Here is a 23,658-nt window from a genome sequence, read left to right on the forward strand (position 1 = left end):
GGTGGGTGCAGAGCTCAGGTTCTAAATCCTCGAACAGCATCCCAGCTCCCCTGCCACTGAACATACTTTTTAAGTATAAAAAGTCTGTATCGGGGATTTCTAGCAGTTTGATGATGAGGGGATTTCAGAAGAAATAGGAGTAAGAGCTTTCCAAGCATTTAATGGCTCTTAAAGGCAAACTAAGATAGTCTCTTTTAAAAAAAAACATGTGGAAAAAAAAATCTTCATTGCAGATTTTTTCAAGATTGGAAAGAGTGGTTCAAGACAAACTTGAGAATTTGCAGACTCTTCTGATCTAACAGTCAGGAAGTTTGGAATCACGTCAGAAAAACAGTTAAATAATTAATTTTAGTTTTTACCTTCCCTCAGAAAGGTTTTGACATGGAAATCCACTTTAAAAATGTTGACAGCAGACATTTCCCTGGGCTTTTAGAAATTAAATAATTAAGTTTGCTTGGGAATTGAGGCAAATCTTATCTCTTGGCTGGGTTCAGCTTTGATAAACTGTTTTTTACAGGTGAAACACGTTTGCTCTAAGACCCCCAACATGACAAATCCTTTGAGGAAGGCAGTGAGATCTGGGAAGAGCTTCCCCCAGGGCCCCACGCAGTAGTGTTTGCTCCTGCTGTTTTCCCTTGGGATCACCACTGTCATACCACTAATGGTGTCAGTCACAGGAGAGGGAAGAGCAGGAAAATACATCCCAGGTATGCTGCTGCTGGCCCCTGTCACCAGCACCAGCAGATCTTGTCACAGTGATTGCAGGTCTTTGCTATCCTTTGCCCTTGATTAAAACCACCTCTAAATCCAAGAAGAAAGACGAGGTTTGGGTGCAGGGAGGGAAAAGGAAGAATCTAACACAGTGAAAAGTGTTGTTCATCTTCATTTCCAAGTGAGCACAAGACTAAAACATTCAGCAGGACTGCAGCCAAGTTGCTGACAAAGCCTAGCTAAAAAGCAGCCCAAAGCCAGGTGCAGCCATTTGTCACATCCCTCCAAGTGGAAGTGCTGTGCACGGTGTTGTCTGTCTGGAACCACTCCTCATTCCCTTTTTCCCTGTTTTAAATGGCTCTGATTTTACAGACACTTCTACTGTACCCTCACAGCTCCTCCCACCCGATGGAACAGGTTTCCCAGAGCAGATGGAAACATCCACACCTTCCTGATAGGGAAAACTCTTCCTTGTAGAAAAAACACCTGATTTGGATGGACATCAATCTATACCTGTTCTCCTTGTCTTGGAAAATGCTGTTAAATATTATCACATTGGGATATGCTGTAATAATTGCACATCTCCTATCACTCAGGACTCCTTATTTGCTAAGTCATCTCTCATGTTCCTAAAGGGGTTAATTCTCTTTCTACTTACTTCCTGGGCATTGATCTCTTCCTTCCATTAATAATTTTCACTCTTCAGTCTCACCTATTCTCATTCTATGAAGTTGACAAGGTGTCAAGTAATTAATGTTTCTCTACACTACACAAGGTGATTCTGCCAGACTATTCTTGTCTAAGTAATTACAGATGTTTTTGGATCAAGTTGCACTTCAAAATGTCTCTGATTTTCAACCTACTCTTGCTTGGCACAAAATTTTTCTTGCATATACTTCAATCAAACTGCCTTGACAATAAATTCATAGTGGTGGGACACTATGAGAAATGAGTTTTCTCTACTACACTGTTTATTTCTGTAGTGTTCCACTGGTCTTAAAAATCTGCAATTCATAATGCTGTATTTTAGCAGCAGTAACTGAAAAAAAACCAAAACCAAAACAATGGAGAACTCTTCCATTTTTTTTACATTTTATATATGTTTTTCAGTTTCTGACTTGGACACACATACTTGCAGAAGGATTTTACAAAGTAGTATAGCCACCCATTTCTGTTCCCTTCCAGACTCACACAGGCCAAGCTTCTCTGATTTTATTCCGTGAGGTAACAAAGCAGATGGACAGAGAATAAAATGAGAGGTTTCAGATTTACACCTTTCAAGTTATGTCAGCCTTATGATGATGCAAATGCTCCCTCTGGGCTGCAGCAAGGGCACCCTGCTGTTGCCATCTCTTCCTTCCTCCCCTACACCCTCTCGCTCACTGGTGGGTGTCCTTCTGTCCTGAACATCGTTTCTAAGTTCATTTTCAGCTGCCCAAAGGAATTCTGACCTACTCACTCTATCAGTAATGACAGTGTTCACAGCAGGAATCTCTTCCGCTCCTCTTGCCTACTGCCTGGTTTGAGTCAGCAGAACACTTCCTCCAGCATCACCTTCCCAATAATTTTATTCTGAACATAATGTTTATTGTTTTTTTAAAAATAACCTCCCTCTTCTTTGTTCACCTGGTCTTTGCTTAGGTCGCTGTGCCAGTGGTCCCACCCAGGAGCTTTTTATGATCCCCCTTGTACAGACTTTTCCATCATTATGCTCTCAACAAGCATCTCACCCCCACTGCTGCCTTAGGCCTTTGTGCACTCCTGTTTCTAGATCACATTTCATGGAGCGTCTTTCAACTCTCAATGACTTGCCAAGAAAAATTTAACTGCGTTGCCTCCCCTCCCCTTTTTCAGGAAGGCTACAAAGGGATACTCCTAGTTCAGAAAAATTGGGAGAAGGTGTAAATCCAGAGTATCAGCCCCGTGTCTCTCTCCTGACTGGCAGTTCTATAGGTTGTGTCTTTGTGTAAGGGACTGTCTGCACACTGCTGTGTGTACAGCCTCAGAAGCCAGACTAAACCAACCTCTTATTTTCCTACTGAGCACTCATGGCTCTGCAAGGAGCTCCCTTTTTCCTTTCATTTCACAGTAGTCACAAATTACTTGAAAATCAGAATGGCAAATCTGACTCCAGCTACAGGCTTCTGAAACAAATCCCATTATCAGCATGCAGAGTCACACCTGCACCAAAGGCACGTCTGCTGGGCCCATCTGCATGCAGCATTTCCCAAAACAAGCTGTTTCTCACTGTGGTAGTGCAGGAAGATTCCTTTGAGAGCACACTGCAAGAATTTACACTACTGCTTGCTTTCTTGGGGTTATACTGAATTTCCTCAGCTTCTGACAAAAACCAGTGTATTTAAATATAGAATATAATGATGTGATACATCGGACTCCCCACATTTACTCCTCAGGATCTAGTCAAAAGACTCCTCTTACTCCCAGCAAAATGCTTTCAGCTGTCTGTGGTAGGAGAAATAAGAACCCCTAAGTGCATGATTACCACCTTCAGGTAACTATTTGTGATAGGAGCCTGTGTTGTTTTAAATTACATTTCTTTAATGAGATGCATCTTTTTGGTCCATCTATGCTGGTACAGCACTGTTTTAGAAATGATTCTCACATCTCCTTAAGTTTCTTTGGTGTATACTTCAATTCCTCAGGTGTCAGTCCTGTCAGACTAGAAAAGGAATTACATAGTAAACAAATAAAATTAAATGGGCCTTCCATTTTGCCTGTGTTTGATCACCTCTCCCACGCATCAGCATTAATGCTGTTCCCTTCTAATAACTCAAGTCCTTCTCTAAACCATTTCCTCCCACTCTCCCTATGCAAGGCAATATTTCATTGCAAATAAACCTGAGCACAGCTGACTAATATTTTGTTCTACACCAGAAAGAGGTCTCACTCTCAGTCTGCAACAGCCATATACAGAAGCTTCAAAAGAATCAAGAAAAACCACAAAAATTCAGGTTATCCCCAAATATAGGAGACTATGGTATTAGACTAAAACTTGTGGATAAAAAGCCTTCACTTTTCTACCTTTTTGCCTGCACTGACATAAAGAGGCAGGTTTACACAGCTGTGCTGGCTTTAACTACCATTAAAAGGAGTCATAAAATAGGAAGACACAGTGGCAGACAAACACAGGCTGCAGAACTCTGCACTCTGGCTGCTGTCACCTTTTCTATGCCATCAGCATCTGGGCCAGCTGGATAATAACTGTGTGCACAGTTACCCATCCATCCACTCACACACAGGATTGCTTAGCTCCCCTTTTTATAGAACGGTAAGGGGTTGGAAAGGACCTTAAAAATCACCTAGTCCCAAACCCCTGCCATGGGCAGGGACAATTCCCACTAGACCAGGTCACTCAAGGCCTTACCCAACTTGGCCTTGAACACCTATAAGGATGGGGCACTCACAACCTTCCTGGGCAGCCTGTTTCAGTATCTCATCATTCTTGCAGTAAAGAATTTCTTTTTAAATTCCCTCTTTCCCCTTGCACATGTTTCAAAGGATTCATGAGTGAAATAAAGGGGAGATGAAGAAAGCTGCCTTGTCCTTTTACCAATAAAGGCCAAATACTGAGACTTGTGGGCTTGTCTCACCTCCTTCTCCCTGTTGAGGAGCACCAGCTGGCTGTCTGTCAGGATGCAGTATTTCCTCTCCCATGTTGTCATCTCGGTGTAGGGGGACTGGCCGCAGGACAGCCTGTGGGTGGGTGGTCCTTTCACATCTGGCAACAGAAAACCGCGACGTTGTTAGCACATGGCATTAACCACCTTCTTTGCTTTCACAGCTCTGCAGTGAGATCTGAACCAAAACTGAGCTCTGTGCTTAGTGGGGCCTGCTTCAGCATTTTAAAAGGCAAAATGGGAATGCTGGGAGGCACCCATGTGCTACGAATATTTATTTACTTATGACTTAAAAAATGGCAGTACCAGAGATGAGTATAAATGTCTTTGTCAAAGGCCGAAATATATTGAAAAGACCAAGAGCTCTTATGAAAACTTAATCTTTCTTCCACTCCCTCCTCAAAACCATGGTTCAAAGGGGTATGGCCCCAAATGTACTCTAAATCTTAATAAAGTGGATTATTTGAGACTAAGGATAGAGAGATATAGGAAGGAAGACAGCGATCAAGGAAAGCAGGCTCAAAGAAGGGAAGGAAAAATTCAGAGGTATGGGCATTTAATTGAGAAGGGCTTACTAGCACCTTTTGATGGAAAACCTACTTGATGAAATTGTGCGTTTTCATTTAGCCACAGACATTACAGCAACAAAAACTCATACTTGAAAAGAACCCCAAACAATCCCCCCCAAAACCACAGAGCCAAACCATAACCCAACAGTCCTGATCTATTGAAATTTATTTTAAAATCAAGTCTCTCGTGATTGAGCTGCATATGACATTATGCCTGTCACTACTAACAGGACTCCTTCCAACCCAACCCATTCTAGGATTCTATGATTCATCTCTTTACAAAGTTTTGATAAAGTTCTGGTTGCTTTGCAAGATTAAGTTTCATTTTTATCTTGCACTCTAGTTCTGTACAATTTGCTTGCAATAATTAAAAATCATCCATTCTCAATGTAGACACTGTAGATACCTCAAGTCCCAGGGGTCTAAAACATTGCAAAAATCAAGGGACTTCCTACAGAGGAGTCCAGGACTTCCTTTAACTGTTTCAGGAGCAAAGTGAGTGTTCACACCCGAAATGTTTTGTAGCACTACCTGCCTTTTAGCACACCTAGCAATACGCAGAGATAACCCAGCTGCTTCTCGTGGCTTCTCCCCAGCATCACCACTAGAGGCCAGCGAATCCTCAGCCTCTTCCAGGGAGAGTCAGCCCAAACGCCAGCGTTAAACCTGGACTGAGGAACCCCTCCCAACTTATTTTCCTCCTTGCAGATCCTGCATGTGCCCCCTCTTTATCAAAAGCACTGCAGCATCTTCATGCTCTCTTCCCACAACTCTGCCTCTGCATTGCAAGGGATGTGTCAGCTTCTAGAGCCAGACCTGGAAGATGGCTTTCAGTGCCTTGCTCAACCTCACATTGCATTAGGATTTTTGTGATCATTCAGGAAAGTGCTTGAAATAGGCAACCTTTAAGCAAGAAAAAGGAGAGGGCTCCATGACTCCTACTGCTCTGAATAGTGAAGAAGTGCGCCTTTGTGCCCTTAATGTCAGGTAAAATAATTCAGGGAAGAAGCTGAGATGCAGAATCAGGCTCCACACTGTTACTTCTGACACAACTCTGTGGGAGTGACAACCAATGCTGTGTGTCTCAAAATTGCCCCAAAACTCTATTTAAAGTGTAAGCATAATGAAGGGGAACCACCCTAAACTCTGTGAAGTGAAAAGTGCATTTGTGCAAACTCCTGGAGCACAGCAAACTCTGTATTAGTCCATTTTACAGACATGAACCCTCCAGGTAGATTTCTGGCATAACTGCAACTCACATTTATCATGGTGTCTAACCAAAAACCAAACCAGATGTAAAATAAAACCACTGCTGCTCCTGCTTTGACCTTGGCTTCCCAAACAGCAGCACATGAGCCCTATCCCTGCTTAAACATGACAAACCTGACAGAGAGTAGAGGAGTGAGAAGGATGAAGCCATGAGCTCCTGGTATGAGTGTGCAACAGAAATGGGAAGATGTGATCTCTGGGGATTTGGTCTCCTGGGTAAGGAAAGCACGTGATAAATCAGCAGGGGGAAGAAAAGGATGAAGGTGTGCATGCCCTGTCCTGCTCATGTGGGTGGGCTGGCAGGGAGAGTGCCTCCAGCTGCTGCACTGAGCAATAACCAAGCAAGCCGTATTTGGAACTGCTGGTAAACTTTCTGATGGCAAAAGAAAACCCTCCTGGGCTGTCGGCTCCAATGCAGAATCTGCAGTCACGACTTGCCCAGCCTCAAAAGATCTTTGTGTTATAATTTCTACTAACTACAGGCCTTGGCAGGATACCATCCAATTGATCCATGGGCTGCACAAAGGAATTAAAGAACAGAACGACTTCTTCCACTGCAATAACAACTCCAGGACTTAACTGAGTCATCAGGCACTGGGAGCCAGCCATGGCTCTGTTGCCAAGTGGGTTGGCTACGTCAGAACAGCTTTCCACAGGCTGCTGGCAGAGTGACACGCCATGCCGGTGTCTGGAGCTGCCAATCACCCCCAGAGAACACCACAGTGATAATATTTTGTGTTTGTGTCCTTTTGAATGTGAGCTGGGGCACAGCCCCACAGCCCCTGCAAGCCTGACCAAGCGCTCTCTTCTGCAAGCTGCAAACTACACAGATGCGGAATGCCTGTTCCCAGAAAACTCACGGCAACAAAGACCTCACAGCAGCTCTGGTGCGTCAGTCCCACCTATTTAAATTATTTCTCAGCTCGCCCTCCTGCATGGCTGATATCTTTGGAGCCTCTCACAACAGCTGTGACTTCAAAATTTATTCTGAAGTATGTTACCAGTTTAGACAGAAGTCTCTGGGACTTTGCACAGTATCACATGCACACTTGGTCGCCTCACAAACCCTGTTCTGCTTTCTGGTACTCTTCATCTTCGGTTTTCATTTTACCTCTTGGCTCCAACTTTTCAAGTGAATGCAATAAAACCCACCAATCTCTTCCACTAAAGCCCCATGAAACTAATTAAGAACCATAGTTTGAATCACTCTAGAAGGGAATTGCAAGGAGTCCATGTGTAACTAGGAACACTGAAACTTTTGGGAAAGACCGCAGGTTAGGTCCGTCCTTTCTAACTGTGGGGCTACTCTCTGTCAGCTCATACAGCAAGGCTTGGAGCTTTGGAGATGAAGGATCACTCACTGATGAATGCAACTTCAGACAGGAGCTAGAGAAGAGATCAGGGAGGTGCATCTGAAAGCTCTGAGTTTGCAGATGTTACAAGTGGGATGGGCTCATGCAGCCACACACCTAAATAGGCGAGTTCTGGTGACAGAAGATTTCCCTCAGGTCTGATGCAATCCCTTCATTCTGCAGCACTACAATGAGGCATTCAAGTAAGCAGATCAGCAAGTCTACACATAGGATTAAAGGTCAGGCCTTATGTGCCTTCAAATGCTAATATCAGTTAAGTAACAGCTTGGAAAAAATCCCCTTCTTGGTACATCCCTGCCACTACCTCCTGCCACATCCGACGTCACTAAAGACTGGAAACTGTTGTTTTTCCTCAGGGCTCTGAAATGCCACTAGCCATGTTATAAATATCCACAAAGCTCCCTTTCTTTCAGTCAGATGACAACTTGTACCTTATTATTCTTGAAGTACAGGGCTTATTTTTAAAGAAGGGGAAAAATAGAGGGGCAGTGACTCCATAATCACATATCAACAACAAGAAGTGTTGAGTGGTGCAGGGTGAGGAAACGCGGAAAGCGGCAACCAGTGCCAAGTTAATCCCCACAGACAGGATAAGACATCTTAGGAAAACTGATAGCAGTCCAGTAGTATTCATGGAGCAGAGCAGTCCTATCAGATGGGAACATTTCTGAAAGCTTCCATTTCAAAAATGCAACAATTATTTTCCTTAAAATTCCAAATGCGTTCATGAGTGGAGAATATTCTCCAAAAAGCAGGCGATGGGCAGAATCAGAGAATTATTTCCAAGAGATGGTGTTTCAGTGTCATTCAGTCCCCAACAGCTCTCCTACAACCAGAAAAGCAGCATCTTCTCTCCTCAGAGCTAGTGAAAGGACAGAATTACCAGAAATCAAGCCAACAAAACTACATTAAAGGCAAATCCGTGCCTTCAGTCTCTGCCAAAATGCACTCTCTACTTACCATCAATAAAAACACAGAAATAACCCTCCATCCCGGTGATGACAAGAGCACCCCTGGCATGCCTCAGAGCTCTTTTTTTTTTTTTTTGAACAGCACTATTCCTATGGTGAAATCAAGGGCTAACTGAAGTACTTGCCAAATTTTCCTCGACTTTATTAGGGTCCGTATTCTGTTCCTAGTATTTCCAACAAGGAGCTGCCAAGCAGCTGAGTAACTAATGTGCTGGCCAAGTTTGTATGCTGGGAGGAATTTTTTTTCCCCTGAAGAGAGATTAGTAGGAGCCCTAACACCTTTTGACAACAGGTCTGCTTGCCCAATGTCAATGTTTCCATAGTGTTTTATGTACTTACCATAGAGACAGGATGAGAGAAAAGCGTTTTAGGTAAGTGCTGTCATCTGAGAGCTTGTCAGAGTCCCAACCTACCCAGCTGTGCATGACCACACAGTCCAGTTTGAATAGCCATCAGTTCCAGCCTTGATAAAGCAAGCTGAGCAGAAGTTGAAACAAGTCTTACTACTGACATGAAGCTTCAAAGATAAGAAAGTCCTTCCACTAAACTTCCACCATCTCAAAGTTCATGAAGGAATTCAAGGGAAAGATGTGGCAGAAAGGGAAATACAGTGTCTCAACATGCTCCATTCCCTCAAATCTTGGAATACAGCAGGATTTCTGCAAAAGAAGTCAGTAATGAGTGAAAATAAACAGCAACAGCGGCTCTGTGACACTCAACAGGGTGTGTATGTGCACTCAGTTCAGACAGCTCCTGATGCTCAGATGAAGATCTGCAGATCTGCACAGGCATTGGAGCAGTCCTGGCCCAGCTGCAAGAGGGACAATCTCTCAAAATCTGCACAGGGCAGAGGATGAGAGGTGTCAGCCACTGAGGAGCTGCTAGGGAAAGCACAAGCAAGGAAACTTGTAGTTTCTCTCATGCTGATATAGAGCTTTTGTTTGCATTTCTTATTTCTCAGACTAGCTCCCAGCCATGTGCAACGGTTTCTGATCTGACCAAGACCAGAACAGTGCAGACAGACACTATCAAAAACAACTGTCCAAAGAGAAACCCATCACAATGCACAAATTCACTTGGAAGAGGAAGGGACACTCCTCCTCCAAGTTTGTACAGACAACCACCACACTGCCCCAACACAGAAAACACAATGCTCATGACTGGTGGTATAATATTAGGAAAATTCAGCACATATTGTGTGTGGCAATGCAGAGACTCCCATGCTACAGAGAAAACATGATGCTCTCAGGGCTGATTAACTCTTCTCTGAATCACAACACACTTAGAAATATGACCAGCATACATTAGAAAAAGCACCACTAATTTTGCCATTTTGTTTCAAAGCACGATGTGGGCAATGATTGCAGGCTTTCTAGGAAGCTTCTCATAGCTACTGTGAGATCCAGCAGTGCCCACTTGCCCCTCTAAATCACTCTGTGGCATGGCTCCCATTTCAGCTAAGAGGTGCCTACATTTTCGTGGTCAGCAACAGGCCCCTGGTGAAGCAGGTGGCATTTTAAGTGTAGAAAGCGTGAGCAGATCCTGTGGGATGAGAGGCACGCCATTTATGTAGGATGTTATTACACAGATAAGTATCTGGTGTGAATTCTTCCCGCTACATGTAGCAGCCACACTCAGCAAAGCTCAGTACACATGCAAGGAGCAGCCCTCAATTCAGCTGAATCCCAGTTGCTCTCCTCCAGCAGCTGCATGCAATGATAACCAAATTCTTATATGGGAATCTAATATGCTGGGTAGGAGGGTAAGGAAGGCTTAGTCAAACCATCAGGTTTCAGAGATCTCAGAAGCTCTCATGCCAACTGCTTACAGCCAAAACACTACCTGGAAAATCCATTCTGCACAGAATAAACTCATAAAAGGTTTAAGTAGGTGAAAACAGTATTTTAGAAGCTGGCAGAAGCCATGACCAGTGCCATGACTTTCTCGGATTCCAACACATTTGGCACTGTAACACACGTTCTTCACAAGATCTTTAATTTTTCTAGTATAGGCCAATCTCGCCAATCTAACCTATTAACTTTCCACTGCCCTTTTATTGAGTGGCAGTGATCAGACACAGTCTCAAGACTGGTTTTCCACTCTCCCAGTGAAGAATGTCATGAGACACAGAGAAAATAAAGTAAAAACTGTTCAGTCAGGTGCAGTTTTCATGTCCTATATCCTCAAAGAAAAGTGACTGTGGCAATTTTCGTGCTTGTTGTGTCTGCTTCCATTTCCCTTCCATGAGTATGTCAGCTCTGGGAAAAGGAATCTCTTAAAATTTAGAGATGGGAAGTCTGAAAGTATCTGCTGTTCACTGCTTAGAGGTGAGGTTTGAAGGATTTTCACTTTCTCAGGATGAGGACTGTGTGTCTATTCTGCCCTCAGCTAAAGGCATAGCTTTTCCCCAGGAGCTGCTGGGAAGCTTTGCTGAGATCTGTGATGGGGTGGGAGAAGGGTCACCTTGCTGCTCGGAATTTCTCACATGCAGCTGTCTCACCTCGACACCAAGGAAGAAAGATTAACCTTTCAAACTCAAAGAGTGAGAATCAACGTTTTGTCCACTACCAGAGGCAGAGTCTTATATTTCCTACGGATTTTCTGCACTAAGAAAACACGTCTGAAGCAATTTTTAAGTGGGAAGGAGTAAACCATCAGATGAGCGAATGCCTTAGCAGCTAAGGGCTGTCTCCTCTGCAACCAGCAGGAGACAAAATACAGAATGCTACTGTTCAACAAGCCTGGCATCTCCCAGCAGGATGGGATCTCTCGCTGACATCATTCCCACCCCTTCAGTTCCTTCCCTAGGAGAGATCTGACTTGTTTGTACAAGAGTCAGCCAGCAGCCAGCAAGGTACAGCAGCCTCGATTCCCGCAGCTGAGCTCCCACATGGCTCTGCCAACTTCCCTTGGGCCCGAGTCAAAGCATCTGCCCTGCTCTTGCAGCGTCACCACTGTGCCTATCTCCAGCTCAGGAGTTTTCACACCAGGCCTGAGACTGAGGCAGAGATCAGACAAGATTTCCCTCCTCGCTTCCCCGTAACTCACGCAATTCCAAACCCAAACCTTTCCCGAGGCCTGTGCTAACACATTTGCCACCCTCAGCCCCTGGCATTTCCTAAAAGGCCTCGGTGTTCCCTGGTAGCCAAGGGTTCTGCAGAAGCTGGAGAGCACAAATTCAGTTAGGCCACAACCATGCGAGCAGTTTCACTGAGATTTTCGTTTCAAAAGGAAAAATTATGGAGCCGTTCCAAAAAACAAACCGCAAGTCTTAAAATCTTACGACTAGTTTAGTGAGCAGATGCTGAGTGTGCCAACAGTCTCAAGCTTTCCTGCAAAGTCCTAAAAAATGAGAGCTAAGGAGCTAACTGCAGAGGCAAAAATTAGGCATAAAGCTGGCCTGGCAGGGTAATTCTGACTAGAAAGCAGAAAGTTGCACCAGCTTTATGTCATGGAGCAGCTTCTTTGAGCAAAAGGTGTGGGAGCTCTTAATAGCAGTTTAAAGCTACCAATTAGCTTGAATACTACTGAGCTCCTCTAAGCTTCTTAGTTGCCGCATAGCCGATTGCTAAATGCTAAACTTACAAAGGGTAACTGATCCTCGCTCCCCTCCTGCGCCTTGCTCTCTGTCCCCGTCCCTGCGGACACGGAGTGAAAGATGTGTCAGGAGACATCGGCCCCTTCTCAGATGGATCAGTGCCAGCACCTTCCAATCAGGCAATCACCCTGCACTTGGTGGATCATCCAGTGGAACCAGAAATCACAACCCAGTCAAGGTTGGGACTTTACAAAACACGCAGGTGCGCCCCGGGCTCGGCCCTGCCTCCCTGCGCGCCTGCGAACAAGCGGCTCATTGTGCAGCCTCCTAAATCTCATGACATCACCACAACACAAGCTGCTGTCCATGGAAAAAAAACAACCAATTTGGTTCCCAGGATAACTAAGATTTCAAATAACCCGCAGTTGCTCGAAGCCACTGCTGTGACCCTTTCTTCAATGCTTAAAGCAGGTTTCCCTTCCTTCTTATTCAGGTCTCGTTCCCTGTCCAGGACCACTCATCTTTGCTCCTGAATATTAAGTACATTTTTCTCTCACAGTTAAATTCCCACTTGGCCTACAAAACACTTTGGAATCTCAAAACAGAAATGGTTATTACAAACCTGTAGAGAGGATTATAAAAGATTACATGGCCCTATTACATAGCTGCCAAGTTCTGAGAAGGTTCTCAAGTGACACTTCTCCCCAAAGCAAGGAGTGGCCTTCGTGAGAGGTTTAGAAAGCAGAGAATGGAGAATAGCAGAAAAGTTAATTATTCGTGGGAGAAAAAAAAGTCTGCAGTTTTTCCTCTTAATTTATGCATGGTCCTTTTCTTATCCAGCTCTGTGCCCTTCACCTTGTTCTCTCTTCTGCTCTCACCAACCCCTAATCTCCATCTCACAGTCTCTTCAGCACCAGGCATTCAGAGTGGGCTGTTCCCTCTTCATTCTTCATTTTTTGCAGCAGTGCAGGAAGAGGACAAAAGAAAAAAAGTCCTGAACTTTAAAAGGACCTTGGCCCAAGGCAGCTGTGCAAAAAAAAAAAAACCCAACAAAACAATTTAAAAGCAAAAGCTGCTCAGTTCCTGCACATATATTTGGTACACACAAAAAAAAAATGGACCAATGTACTCGGGGTAAAAATTAAAGATGAGTGGCACAAGCAGTGCCCAAGTTCACAGGCTGCTTTACCCCCACCCTTTGCAAGAAGGCACCAGCCAGATGACATTCATCTGTCACAGACCACTTTCAAAAAGGACCCTCCTGCTTTTTCCTGTCAAGGAGGGAGGTACAGGAAGGGCAAAGGTAGGGAAGCATTTCTGCAGAGACAAGAAAGCCACAGGAACAGAGCAGGTGATGAGACAGTGCCTACAACAAGTGCCAGATGAAAAACTGAAAACCAAACACTCTCTCTTTCAGTGCAGCCTGCACTACACCATGCAGACTGTGTCTTTTAGAAGCTCTCACCTTTCCAGAAAGCAGATATTTTCATTGTCACTGGTGTCACCCTATAAATTTCATTTCATGGTAGGATTGCTGAACTCCCCACCTCTGAAACCCAACTTTACAGAAACACACCCTGTGTTATCTCAAGCCAACCCTCCCTGTGTGTGGTGGTGTTTATGACAAAAAAGAATAAGGGAAAAATAAAGAACAATATGCAAAAAAAAACCAACAAAGCACAAAGATCTCACATGATGCTTTAAATCTTTGCTCACCCTGCCACCACTTCACAGCCAGTGCTGCTGTACAATTTTAGCTATTTTCAGCCTGAATGTTTCTTAATGCCTGGGTTGCCACACAAGCAATTAGGTGCTTCTTTTGGGTTTGGGTTTTTTTCTTGCCTCAACAGACTATGGGGAAAAGGGAAAAGAGGAGTTGTGAGCACTGCTGATGTCTCACAGAGGGGAGTTTATTTCCCTTGTCAAAAGGAGACTTCACAGGACACTAAAATCTGCTGCAATAATGTGCATGTTTTTGCATATTAACCAGGTCATTCAGGCACATAGGCTAAAGTTAGATTTTGTATTTTAACCACTTAAAACAAATGACTTAGTAAGGAGCTCCTCAAGGGGTTCAAATATAATGTACAAGATACCCTGAAGTACTCCCCTTGCTATTTAGACATAGCCAAGCAATAGCCTTGCTATTTAGACAGATCTGCTTCCTTCTGGCATCTTCAAAATGTTTTCAGAAGAACCCAGAACCGCCTGGTTATTACACACAAATTTGTTGATTTGACCTACTTAAAAGCAAAAGCACCAGAACACTCCTCCTTTTCCTGAAGAAAATTCCATTTTCCTCGCTAACATCTGAAAAGTCTTCATGCACCTCAGTAAATCAACACTAGATGGGACTTTTTTTCATCATTTAATGATAATGACACAAAACTTTAGAGGAAGGAGACTGGATCTTATAAAAGTGCAATGGGGATCCTGAGCCATATTTAGATTTATGCAAAGAGATGTCTTGTGGCAAATAACCTGAATCCCACATTTAATGCAGCATGACAATGACCTGTAGTTCCTCTTTCATCAGCTCTACCCTTTAACCTTCAGCTAAAGGTTATGTGAGGTTGGTTTCCCTGTGTAATTTAACCCAGCTATTGCACCTGGTTTAGGGAGGGAAGCCGGCTTGGGGAGAAAAATCCCCTTTGGTTTAGCATGAGGACATCACCACCAAGATGGTCAAAGCAGGACACGGAGCTGAAAGCTGGCATCAAGGCTCAGGAGCCTCCTGACTCAGAGTGCTTGGCTCTCCTCATTAACACAGAGGATTGGCAAATGGAGCTTCGTTCTGTTACAAAATTTCAGAATATAGCGGGTGATTTCTTTCTTCTTGCCTACTCTGCGTGATATTATCCAGAGAAGCTGTGTGGAAGTTTCGTGTGCTGGAGCAATCCAGTCCACAGGAAGATGTCCTTGCCCACAGCAGAGGGTTGGAACTGGAGGATCTTTAAGACCCCATCCAACCCCAACCACTTTAGGATTCTGTGTTGTGGGAAACGAGCTGTGAAAGACAGAGGCAACATGGGAAGAAGTAACAGTGCCAGGCAGGGAATTGCAAGTGCAGAGCTAACTCAGTGCCAGGGAAAGGATGTTTCCTGCAGGCCAGTTTGGTCTGGACATTTTTGCCCTGCTGAGCTCAAGGCTCCTGAGGTCCCACCTGAACAGGCAGAGCAGGTTCCCTAGGCTTTTGGCAAACCCAAGCCGCATGATTAATGGATCCTTTGAGGATGGACTGGCTAATTAAAAGGATCTGGAGTCAGGGTGCAGTATTTCAGGTATTCTTCAGCTGGTTTTTCCCTCTACTTAATGTTTCCTTCTCTTTCCAGTAGCTCAGGCTGTGATGAATAAAGGCCACATCCTCGCCCCAAACACTCACTACCCTTGAGCCTTCACCTTCTCACTTTCTCCCTCCTTACTCCTGCTCTGTTCCCCAAACTTGTCAAATATAAAGCTTGTGAAGGCCAAATCTTTTGTTCTTCACTACGCTGCTTTTTAGTTGATTTGTATTTTCAAGCTAGATTTTTATACCAAAAAATTTGTATTTTAAATTACATTTTAATTTGTATTTACATCTAATGCCTAAGCACAAACACACACTTGTTCCCAAATGTCCTCCCTTCTGTATGCTTTGCAAACTGACAGCACAAAACTCCCAGGGCAAATCCAAACCCCCTTCTATCCGAAGGGTAAAGCCACAGGTACTCCTCTCCAAAATCCTAGAAGGAGAACACTTGAACTCAGCAAGGATAAATAATAACCAGTGGAGAGAAAATGTCTGTCCTACAGCAATGCTAAACAGAAATTTATAGGTCACAACCTTGCAGAAGCAGGCCTGGTAACATCTAATTAGCAGTCCTGCTGAGCAATTGCATCTCGTAACAGTAAACCCAACCAGACCAGGGGAAAGGGAGAGGGGAATTTTTATAGAAACACAATAATTATAATATTTTGAAGAGATTTGCTTTATGTTGCTGTTTTGTGGGAATCCCCTCCCCAGCAGGAATAACCAACTCACCCAAGTGATTTGATGAATTATTACTGAAGTACATTTCACTCCTATTGGGAAACAATTTAGAAGGGCAGCACAGATTTTTATTAATTATTTTATTTTTAAATTGAAATGCTAAGAATCCTGTTTGCTGCCAGAAGATGGGTGGAGAAGCCAAGGAAAGTTCACATACCCAAGAGACTATTAACTAGAACCAACTTGGACAATGCATTTGAGAAGCATTTCCTTCCAGCTACTGTAGAGAGCTGTCCTTAACATGCCTTTACTTAAGCAGCCAATTTTCCACCACTGAGTACAATGAGATTTCAAAACACACAAGAAATCAGAGTATAAACAGACACAAACATCCCACTTAGTGACATAACAAAAGAAAATACAGGGCAAAAAGCATGAGCCTCTCTATTTTCTGCCCTTCATAAAACACCTTGGCATTTTACACATACTCTGCTCCTCTCTTCCCTTCCCTTCTTTTTTTTTTTTTTTTTTTTTTTTTTTTTCTTTTTTCTTTTTTCTTTTTTAGTGACAGTATTATCACATTAAGCTACCTGGCTTAGCTGCCTAAGCAATGGTGTTCCTGAACAAAAAATTATTTCTGGGGGTTGAGGGATAAATCTAAGCCAATGTGGAACTGGAGAAATGGAGTTCCAGAGGAAACAAGCAGCTGACAAAGCAGGAATGAGGCAGCAGGGACAGCAGGAAGGAGTGGTGAACTGGGCAGAGCTGGTCCCTGCCAGCAACACAAAGCAAGAATGTTTAAAATACGTATGAAGATCATGTCACAGACAGCAGGAATGACAAACAGATGAGAGGCAGCACCAAAGAGTGAAAGACCAAGGAACAACTCCCTTTTTTCAAGAGTTTTAGTTTGCCAAAGACAGATGGTGCTGCTTCCACATGGTTAGAGCTGGATGGTACCCTACCCCCCAACCCCCGACGGATGTCAAGCTTATTTTTGTAAATCTCTGGTGATAAAAACCATCCATGGCATCTTGTTCATTTCCTCCTCACTACTTAGTTTGCCAAAAACTTTAAGCTCTTCTTTCCTTGCCACATCTACAGACCAGTACTATTTGTCCTGCTGTCAGTGACTAATGATGATTGTGTACACCCCTTGTCTTTGCAAAAGCTTTTTTTAACAAGAGCACAAGAACTAAAAATGGATCTCAGTACCTGGGACCACTTTTGGTAGCCCTGAAGCAATCAGACACGATGATGAAAAGAAAAAGCAAATCTATTTCCCCCCCACCCCGCCCCAAACCCTCATGTGATTAAAATCCATTAAAATGCAAACAGTCATGAATTTTATTTTATCCATCAGTGACCACACTTCACTGTCCCTGGGCTATGGCTGTCTCTTTGTGAATTCTCTGCACGTAAGAGCAGCCAAGCTCTAGGTTTAGGAGCAATCAATCTAGCAAACCTCACTAAATATATATGTGTGTGTATGTTTTATAATGATTTCCATTTTTCACGTTGATTTACATTGATCATTGGAAAGTACATTCAGCTTCATGTTTGCTTAGCTCTGAATAAACAAAGCGAAGGCTGTTGGGTATCCAAAGACAAATGAGACATTACATATGTAGACAAAATCTATCATCACCCTCAAAGCATTTCTCTTTGAAATTATATAGCCATGCAGAAGTTATTCAGAGTGGAGACTGCTGTATGTGTTTTTAATTCAGGCTGGGCCTGTTGGGGGCAGGGAGGGAGTCTGATGAGCCTCTACACTGTCACTTTTTTCATTCTGTGTACCTGGTAATTCAGAAATGTCTGATTCTCTAAGGATGTTTTTCCTTTCCCTTGCATCCCCTAATTTCCACTTCTCAGGATAGCTCTCCTATTTGTCTCACTGCATTCATAACACACCCACCTGGATTTTTACCATTAAAATTACAATAAGCACATCAGCATCCGTTTGAACGTGCAATTCCACATCAAGCACAGCCATGCAAATCCAGCACAGTGCCCCAGCTGGCTTCACACTGCAAAGGAGTATTTCTTTCTCATCTGCAGACCTTGTCCCCTTTTGCAGATAAAAACCCCCTGCTTCAGGGCCGTGTTGGAAATGATAGTTTCCACAGTAACAGTGGGAAGGTGTCAGAAGTCTGGGCACATATGCTGCACAGCACAGCCAGGCTCCTGCATTTGGTGGCTGCTGGCTCTACAAGATGCTACATCTGCACCCAATAAATTGTTTTGGTTCCTGTGCAAACAGAAATTTTTCAATTAGTACGTTTGAGCCACTCATGTCTTTTGTCAAAGTAACTCAAAACTCCTGCTCTACACGTATAATTCCCCCCAGAAAAAATAACAATGCATTTTACAATTATATTTAAGGGCCTTCACTTCTGTTTATAGGCATGAAAGAAAGCTCAGAAGAAACTCCATAATGAAGAAGGGAGAATATATTTCCTGGAAAGATGTATTCCCCTTTTAGAGTACATCCAAGCAGGAGCTAAGGAACTGTCATTATAATGAGCTCCTCGGGCAGGTTTTGTGGCAACCTCCTCCCTGCTGCTGTGGATACAGCAGCTGAAAATACCTTGTTAGCACAGCTAAAACAGAGAACACAGAGCCACATGTCTGTGTGAGGAGGGGGAACGTCATTAGCAGGGCTGTTTTGGGTCTGGGCAGACCCCACAGCAGTCCCAGCTCCCCAGCCCTGGCCTGTGCTCACCAGCACTCCGGTGTGTAGGAGGGCACCAGCCTGATTTTGGATTTTTCAGGATTTGTCCACGCACAGGATTTGTCTCTGCACAGCCAAGATGAAGAAAACTTTGCAGCACCTTTTCCTGACATGTGTTGGTTTGCTCTTTCCTCAGTATTAATCACATTCACTGACTTTGCTGAGGTACCAGGGTGACTGGCTTAGACATTTTCTTATGTAGTATGTATATTATGTAGTAAAAGGTACAAAAAAGACATAAAAGATATACAAACCTCTTGATGCCTAACCCAACAAAGGCACAAGGCCTCACCTGACACCCTGCCAGGGTATCCAACACCCTCCTAGATGCCCTGTGCCATCAACCAACTCTTCTGGACAGAAAGGCTTTTACCAACACAGGTCAGCCCTAACACTGTTCTTCCATAAAGAAGATAAAAAATAATCATATGATGGTGCATATGTAAGTGGGGCTGGAAGCCACAGTTGGAAATAATGAAAATCAACATCGAGATGATGATTTGCCTCTGCCACAACAGACTGAACACTTATCCCTTCCTTCCCCACTCCTTTTCAAAGCTTCAACCTAATTTCTGTAAGTCTCAGCATCATTTAAGCACTCTCAGTTAAAGAATGGGCTGTCATAAAGGACATCAGTGGCTTGAATCACACTCGTTTTTATCAGCTACAGGAGGGCTGACAGGAAACCTACAAATAAACCACAGTGCAGCCAGAATCCTCCCCTTGCTGAGCACCACGCACTCAGCCAGCCCAGCCTGCAAAAGCAGCACCACAGTACATCAGGCATGCAAGGATTCACTGCTTCACAAAGCTGGCAGAGGAAGTGGTTACTGAGAGAGGCTATTTATACAGGACACAGCCAAAATACCCCATCAGTAACGTTAAAAAAAGCAGAGTGTGAGTGGAGATAACTGAAGGCAACTGGGAGCTGTTTGGAACTGCGTGTTCACCTTCTTCCCTTTACATGCAGTTCTCCCAGGCACTGCCTGGATCTGTGTTGCCAAAAAAGCCTCTTCTTGTGTACAAGTGCAGCCAGAGTTGATGGGAGAGAGAAGGTAGATGGAGACACAATGCAAGAGTTGAAAGTTTGGCAGATTTTTTGTAGTACTTTGTCAAAACCTGCCAAACCTGTCTGCCAAAGCATCTGTGTCACTAAATGACTGTTAGAGGAAAATTGCTTTTAAGAGTATCTACATCAAAAGGGCTAGTATTTTTTTCTATGAAAATGGGTTGTAAATTTATAGGTGTAAGTGGAAGAAAACTGAAAGCAACTCATCTTAGGATGAATGAGATCTATCTGAAACTCTGACCATATCATCATCACAGAAATATCTGATAGTCTCAGAGTTTACATGGGAGCAGTCAGAATATGGGATACAGGAAAGCTCTTCAATACCTGTAAGACATGCAAAAGCAGCTGAAGTCAGACATAAAATGAGTAAGCAGGTCTGCTTACAACTTGCCATTGGACATGGCAGGGTACTTTCTTGCACTTAACTTTTTAGAAAGAGGGATTTGTCTGTGGGCAAGGTAGGGCAAAAAGAATCAGGGATCTTTGCACAATTAATGAATCTTGAGAACTAAAATTCAAACCTCAAAAAGCCATATAATTCTGATCCCCTAAGTCTCAAACCTATAGACAGCATCCATGGCGATGTGATGACAGCTGACACAAATAAATGCATTTGACTGCAGAAGTGGGTTTGTTCACTCCTGCTCTCACACTTTGCTGTCACTCATCTGGCTCCTCTCTGCAGCAGTTTTCAGGCAAGTGTTTTTTCATAGAATCATAGAATCCCACAATGGTTTGGACAGAAGGGAACCTTAAAGATAATTTTGTTCCACCCCCTGCCATGGTCAGGGACACCTTTGACTATCCCACATTGCTCCAAGCCCTGTCTGATCTGGCCTTGGATGCTTTGAGGGATGTGCAGCCACAGCTTCTCTGGGCACCCTGTGCCAGGGTCACACCACCTTCACAGGGAATAATTTCTTCTGAATAGGGAACCAAAACCTGCCCCCTTTCATTTTAAATCAAAACCCCTAATCCTATCACTACACGTCCTCACTAAAGCCCCATATTTTGAGAAGGATCTTCCATACCAAATGCACAGATTACAATGACCAACTCATTCCCCATAAGGCACAGAGAATGCCTGGTCTCTAAAACATGAGATTCTTTAAGAAGATATTTCTGTAATTTTTTTCTGTCACCTTCTCTGTAGGAAATTTTTCTTAACTTCATTTGAACAAGCGGTCCTGTAACTTGTAAAAAGCTCTCTCGCCCACAGAAGACCAGATGTCGAGCTTCAGCTTTCCTCAGAGTAAGAACAAAACCACTCACAGGACAGTTGGTTTCGATGCTAACACGTCAAGAGTTTCATGCATTAGCCTATTGTTTACATAAACAGCTTCCTTTAAACAAGTGATGTTTTACAGGATTATGAAGTATTTATTTCAGAAGAGTCTAAAGAGTCTCTTGAGTAACTAGCACAGAGAAAGTATCACCACAGAAAGCATAAGGCTAAATGATAATACAAGTTAATTAATTAAAGCAAGCAATCAAGTAACTCTATAGCAAAGTAATGGGATAAATAAGTGCACAGAGATCATCTTGCACATGTTTACTTCTAAGATGCCATTGCTTTGAGTCCTAAATCACACACTGTTAACACTGCAAATCTGCACCATTCATTATTTGGAAAAAAACCAAAGGCCTAAAACCCAAATACTTTCCTCTGGGTTTGTTATTTTAAGGAAAAAAGGGTCAACGTGCCTAGGAAGCGCTCGTTTTGTAGGCACGCAGGCGATCTTCATCTCGCGCCAAATTCCATTACAGGCAGCATTTGTGGAAATGCAAACCAGGAAGCTTTGCCTGAAGAAAATTTTACCATGGCAGAAGTTACCCTCTCACTACAGGCCCCCAATGTATGTGTGTCAGGAAGAGTTAAAGCTCCCATTTCCAGTGTCAGATAAGCTTAGCAGGAACTGAACCACTGGCTGCACTTCCCCTTTCTGTACCCTCTGGAAGCTGCGATTTAAGCCTGTCTTTAAGAAGAACACAGAATTTTGAGAAGAGTCTAACACATTTTCTTTCGTACTTCCCAAGCCTGGCCTTGCTGACCCCTCAAGGAGATTGGCAAGGACCAGTCTGGGTCCCTTCTGGGCTGTGGGGCAGGTGCTGCCATCCTGCAGACAGTCCTGGGCTGGGAGCATCCCTGGGGCATCCCTCCCCATGGGGTCTCACAGCCCAAGTTTCTCTTTCTAGAGACTCCACAGCTGGAACACAGAGCTTTGACAAGGACTCCAAATCCGCCTGCTCCAGACACAGCTTCTCCTTTGGAAAGCGAAGACTGTTTTTCCTTCTCCAGCCACCTCTTTTTGACCCTGTCTGGCCTGTTATCAAAGGAAAAGCTTCTCCCACCAAAACCCCAGAGCTTTACTTCACTGGGAGCTCTTTCTCCTAATCTCCACACTTCCACTTTTTGGCTGCCTCTAAGAAAGCTGCATCTCTTCAAACCCCTCTCTCCCTGCTAAGAAAACACAGGAGACAAGATGTCTCCAGGACACGATTAGCCTCTCCTCAGATAATTCCCATGCAATAACTTCTCATGATCAAGGTAATCACAGATAATATTCCTGCATGCACCAGCTGTCAGACTCCTCTGCTCGAGCAGCGTAAAGCACAATATCCCGACAGTCCCACAGATACCAACCACAAAAAATGGCAAAAAGCAACCTGGAACATAACACCCTGCCAGTTCCTTGCCATGATTTCACGAGTCAGAAAATAGCCCTTACAAATAGAAACATCCTCCTTTATCCCGCTGAATGTGAATCTTTGGATTCTGACAAAAGTGATCTGGGGATTAAACACATGAAAATCACCAGTCAACAGTGAAATGACTGCAACTGCTTGCACAGAGACACTGTCCGTTAAGTGGAATAAAAATCAGATAAACATAATTTTATTGGCTTTGCATATTATGGCTAATTATCTTGTGTTGTGTTCATAAATATTCAGCTGCATAGTATTAGCCTATAGCCCACATTAAACGTTACAGTGCCTGGGATGAACCAGGCAGAAGGAAGTAGTGGGGAGGGATGTTTAAGTGATACTTAAAGCTGTCAAATGCCAGAAATCTTCCCTGTGCATCCCCACACCGCTGTAATTTTCAAATATTCCATGCTAACACAACATCTACTACCATGAGACCACGCTACAGTTTAAAAAAGAGAGAGAAATTGGGCAGCAATGTCTTATTTTCATATTTATAACTACACAAAACTACGGTTTAATGCAATGAGGGATTTTGTACAAGCAGCTATCTTGAATCTGCTCTGATAATTAAAGGTGGAGGAGTTTGAACATTAAGACTACACCTTTCAACAACAACATCAGGTTTCACAGCACAAAGCATTTGCACAGCACTTAAAGGAGCACATGAATTAGCTCAATTGTGTAAAACTTCCCAAATAAAAAACCCACCAAAAATAAACTACTTAAGAGCAAAAGAGATTCGGGAGTGGAGGCACATGAGTCAGTAGAAGGGCTTCTAAAATCAGCAAGTGGTTTTAAAAGCATGAATACAGAAAAGCTGCTCCAATGAGTAATAAATATTAAATTCCTACTCAGGAAGAAACAGCTTTGTATTTTGGAAATTGCTCTAAGAAACTGAACAGGGAACTGCCTTAGTTTTGAGTTATAAGTGGGAAAATAAAAATATCTAGGTAAGTTTATATGGAAATATGTAAGAAATGTAATAAACCTACAGTGTAAAGATCTTAAAAATAGCATAGAGTTCAAATTACTTTAGTGAATTGTAAAAAAAAAACCCAAACAATTTTGGAAAAGCAAGGATACAAAATATTCTTTCACTCAAGG

At 43.3% G+C, this 23,658-nt stretch overlaps 1 protein-coding gene across 16 annotated transcripts in view; it reads right to left on the reverse strand.

Moving 5' to 3' along the window:
* RASAL2 (RAS protein activator like 2) overlaps positions 1–23,658 on the reverse strand; it is a 160,837-nt gene that overhangs the window by 75,425 nt on the left and 61,754 nt on the right. For all 16 annotated transcript variants that reach the window (XM_086842941.1, XM_086842942.1, XM_086842940.1 and 13 more), the window contains exon 2: positions 4,323–4,450. In XM_086842941.1, coding sequence (XP_086699067.1) covers positions 4,323–4,450 — 128 coding nt within the window. The remainder of the gene's footprint in view (positions 1–4,322; positions 4,451–23,658) is intronic.

The sequence above is a fragment of the Cyanistes caeruleus genome, chromosome 9 (genome assembly GCF_971803275.1).
Source record: "Cyanistes caeruleus chromosome 9, bCyaCae1.hap1.1, whole genome shotgun sequence".
In the NCBI taxonomy this organism is placed as follows: domain Eukaryota; kingdom Metazoa; phylum Chordata; class Aves; order Passeriformes; family Paridae; genus Cyanistes; species Cyanistes caeruleus.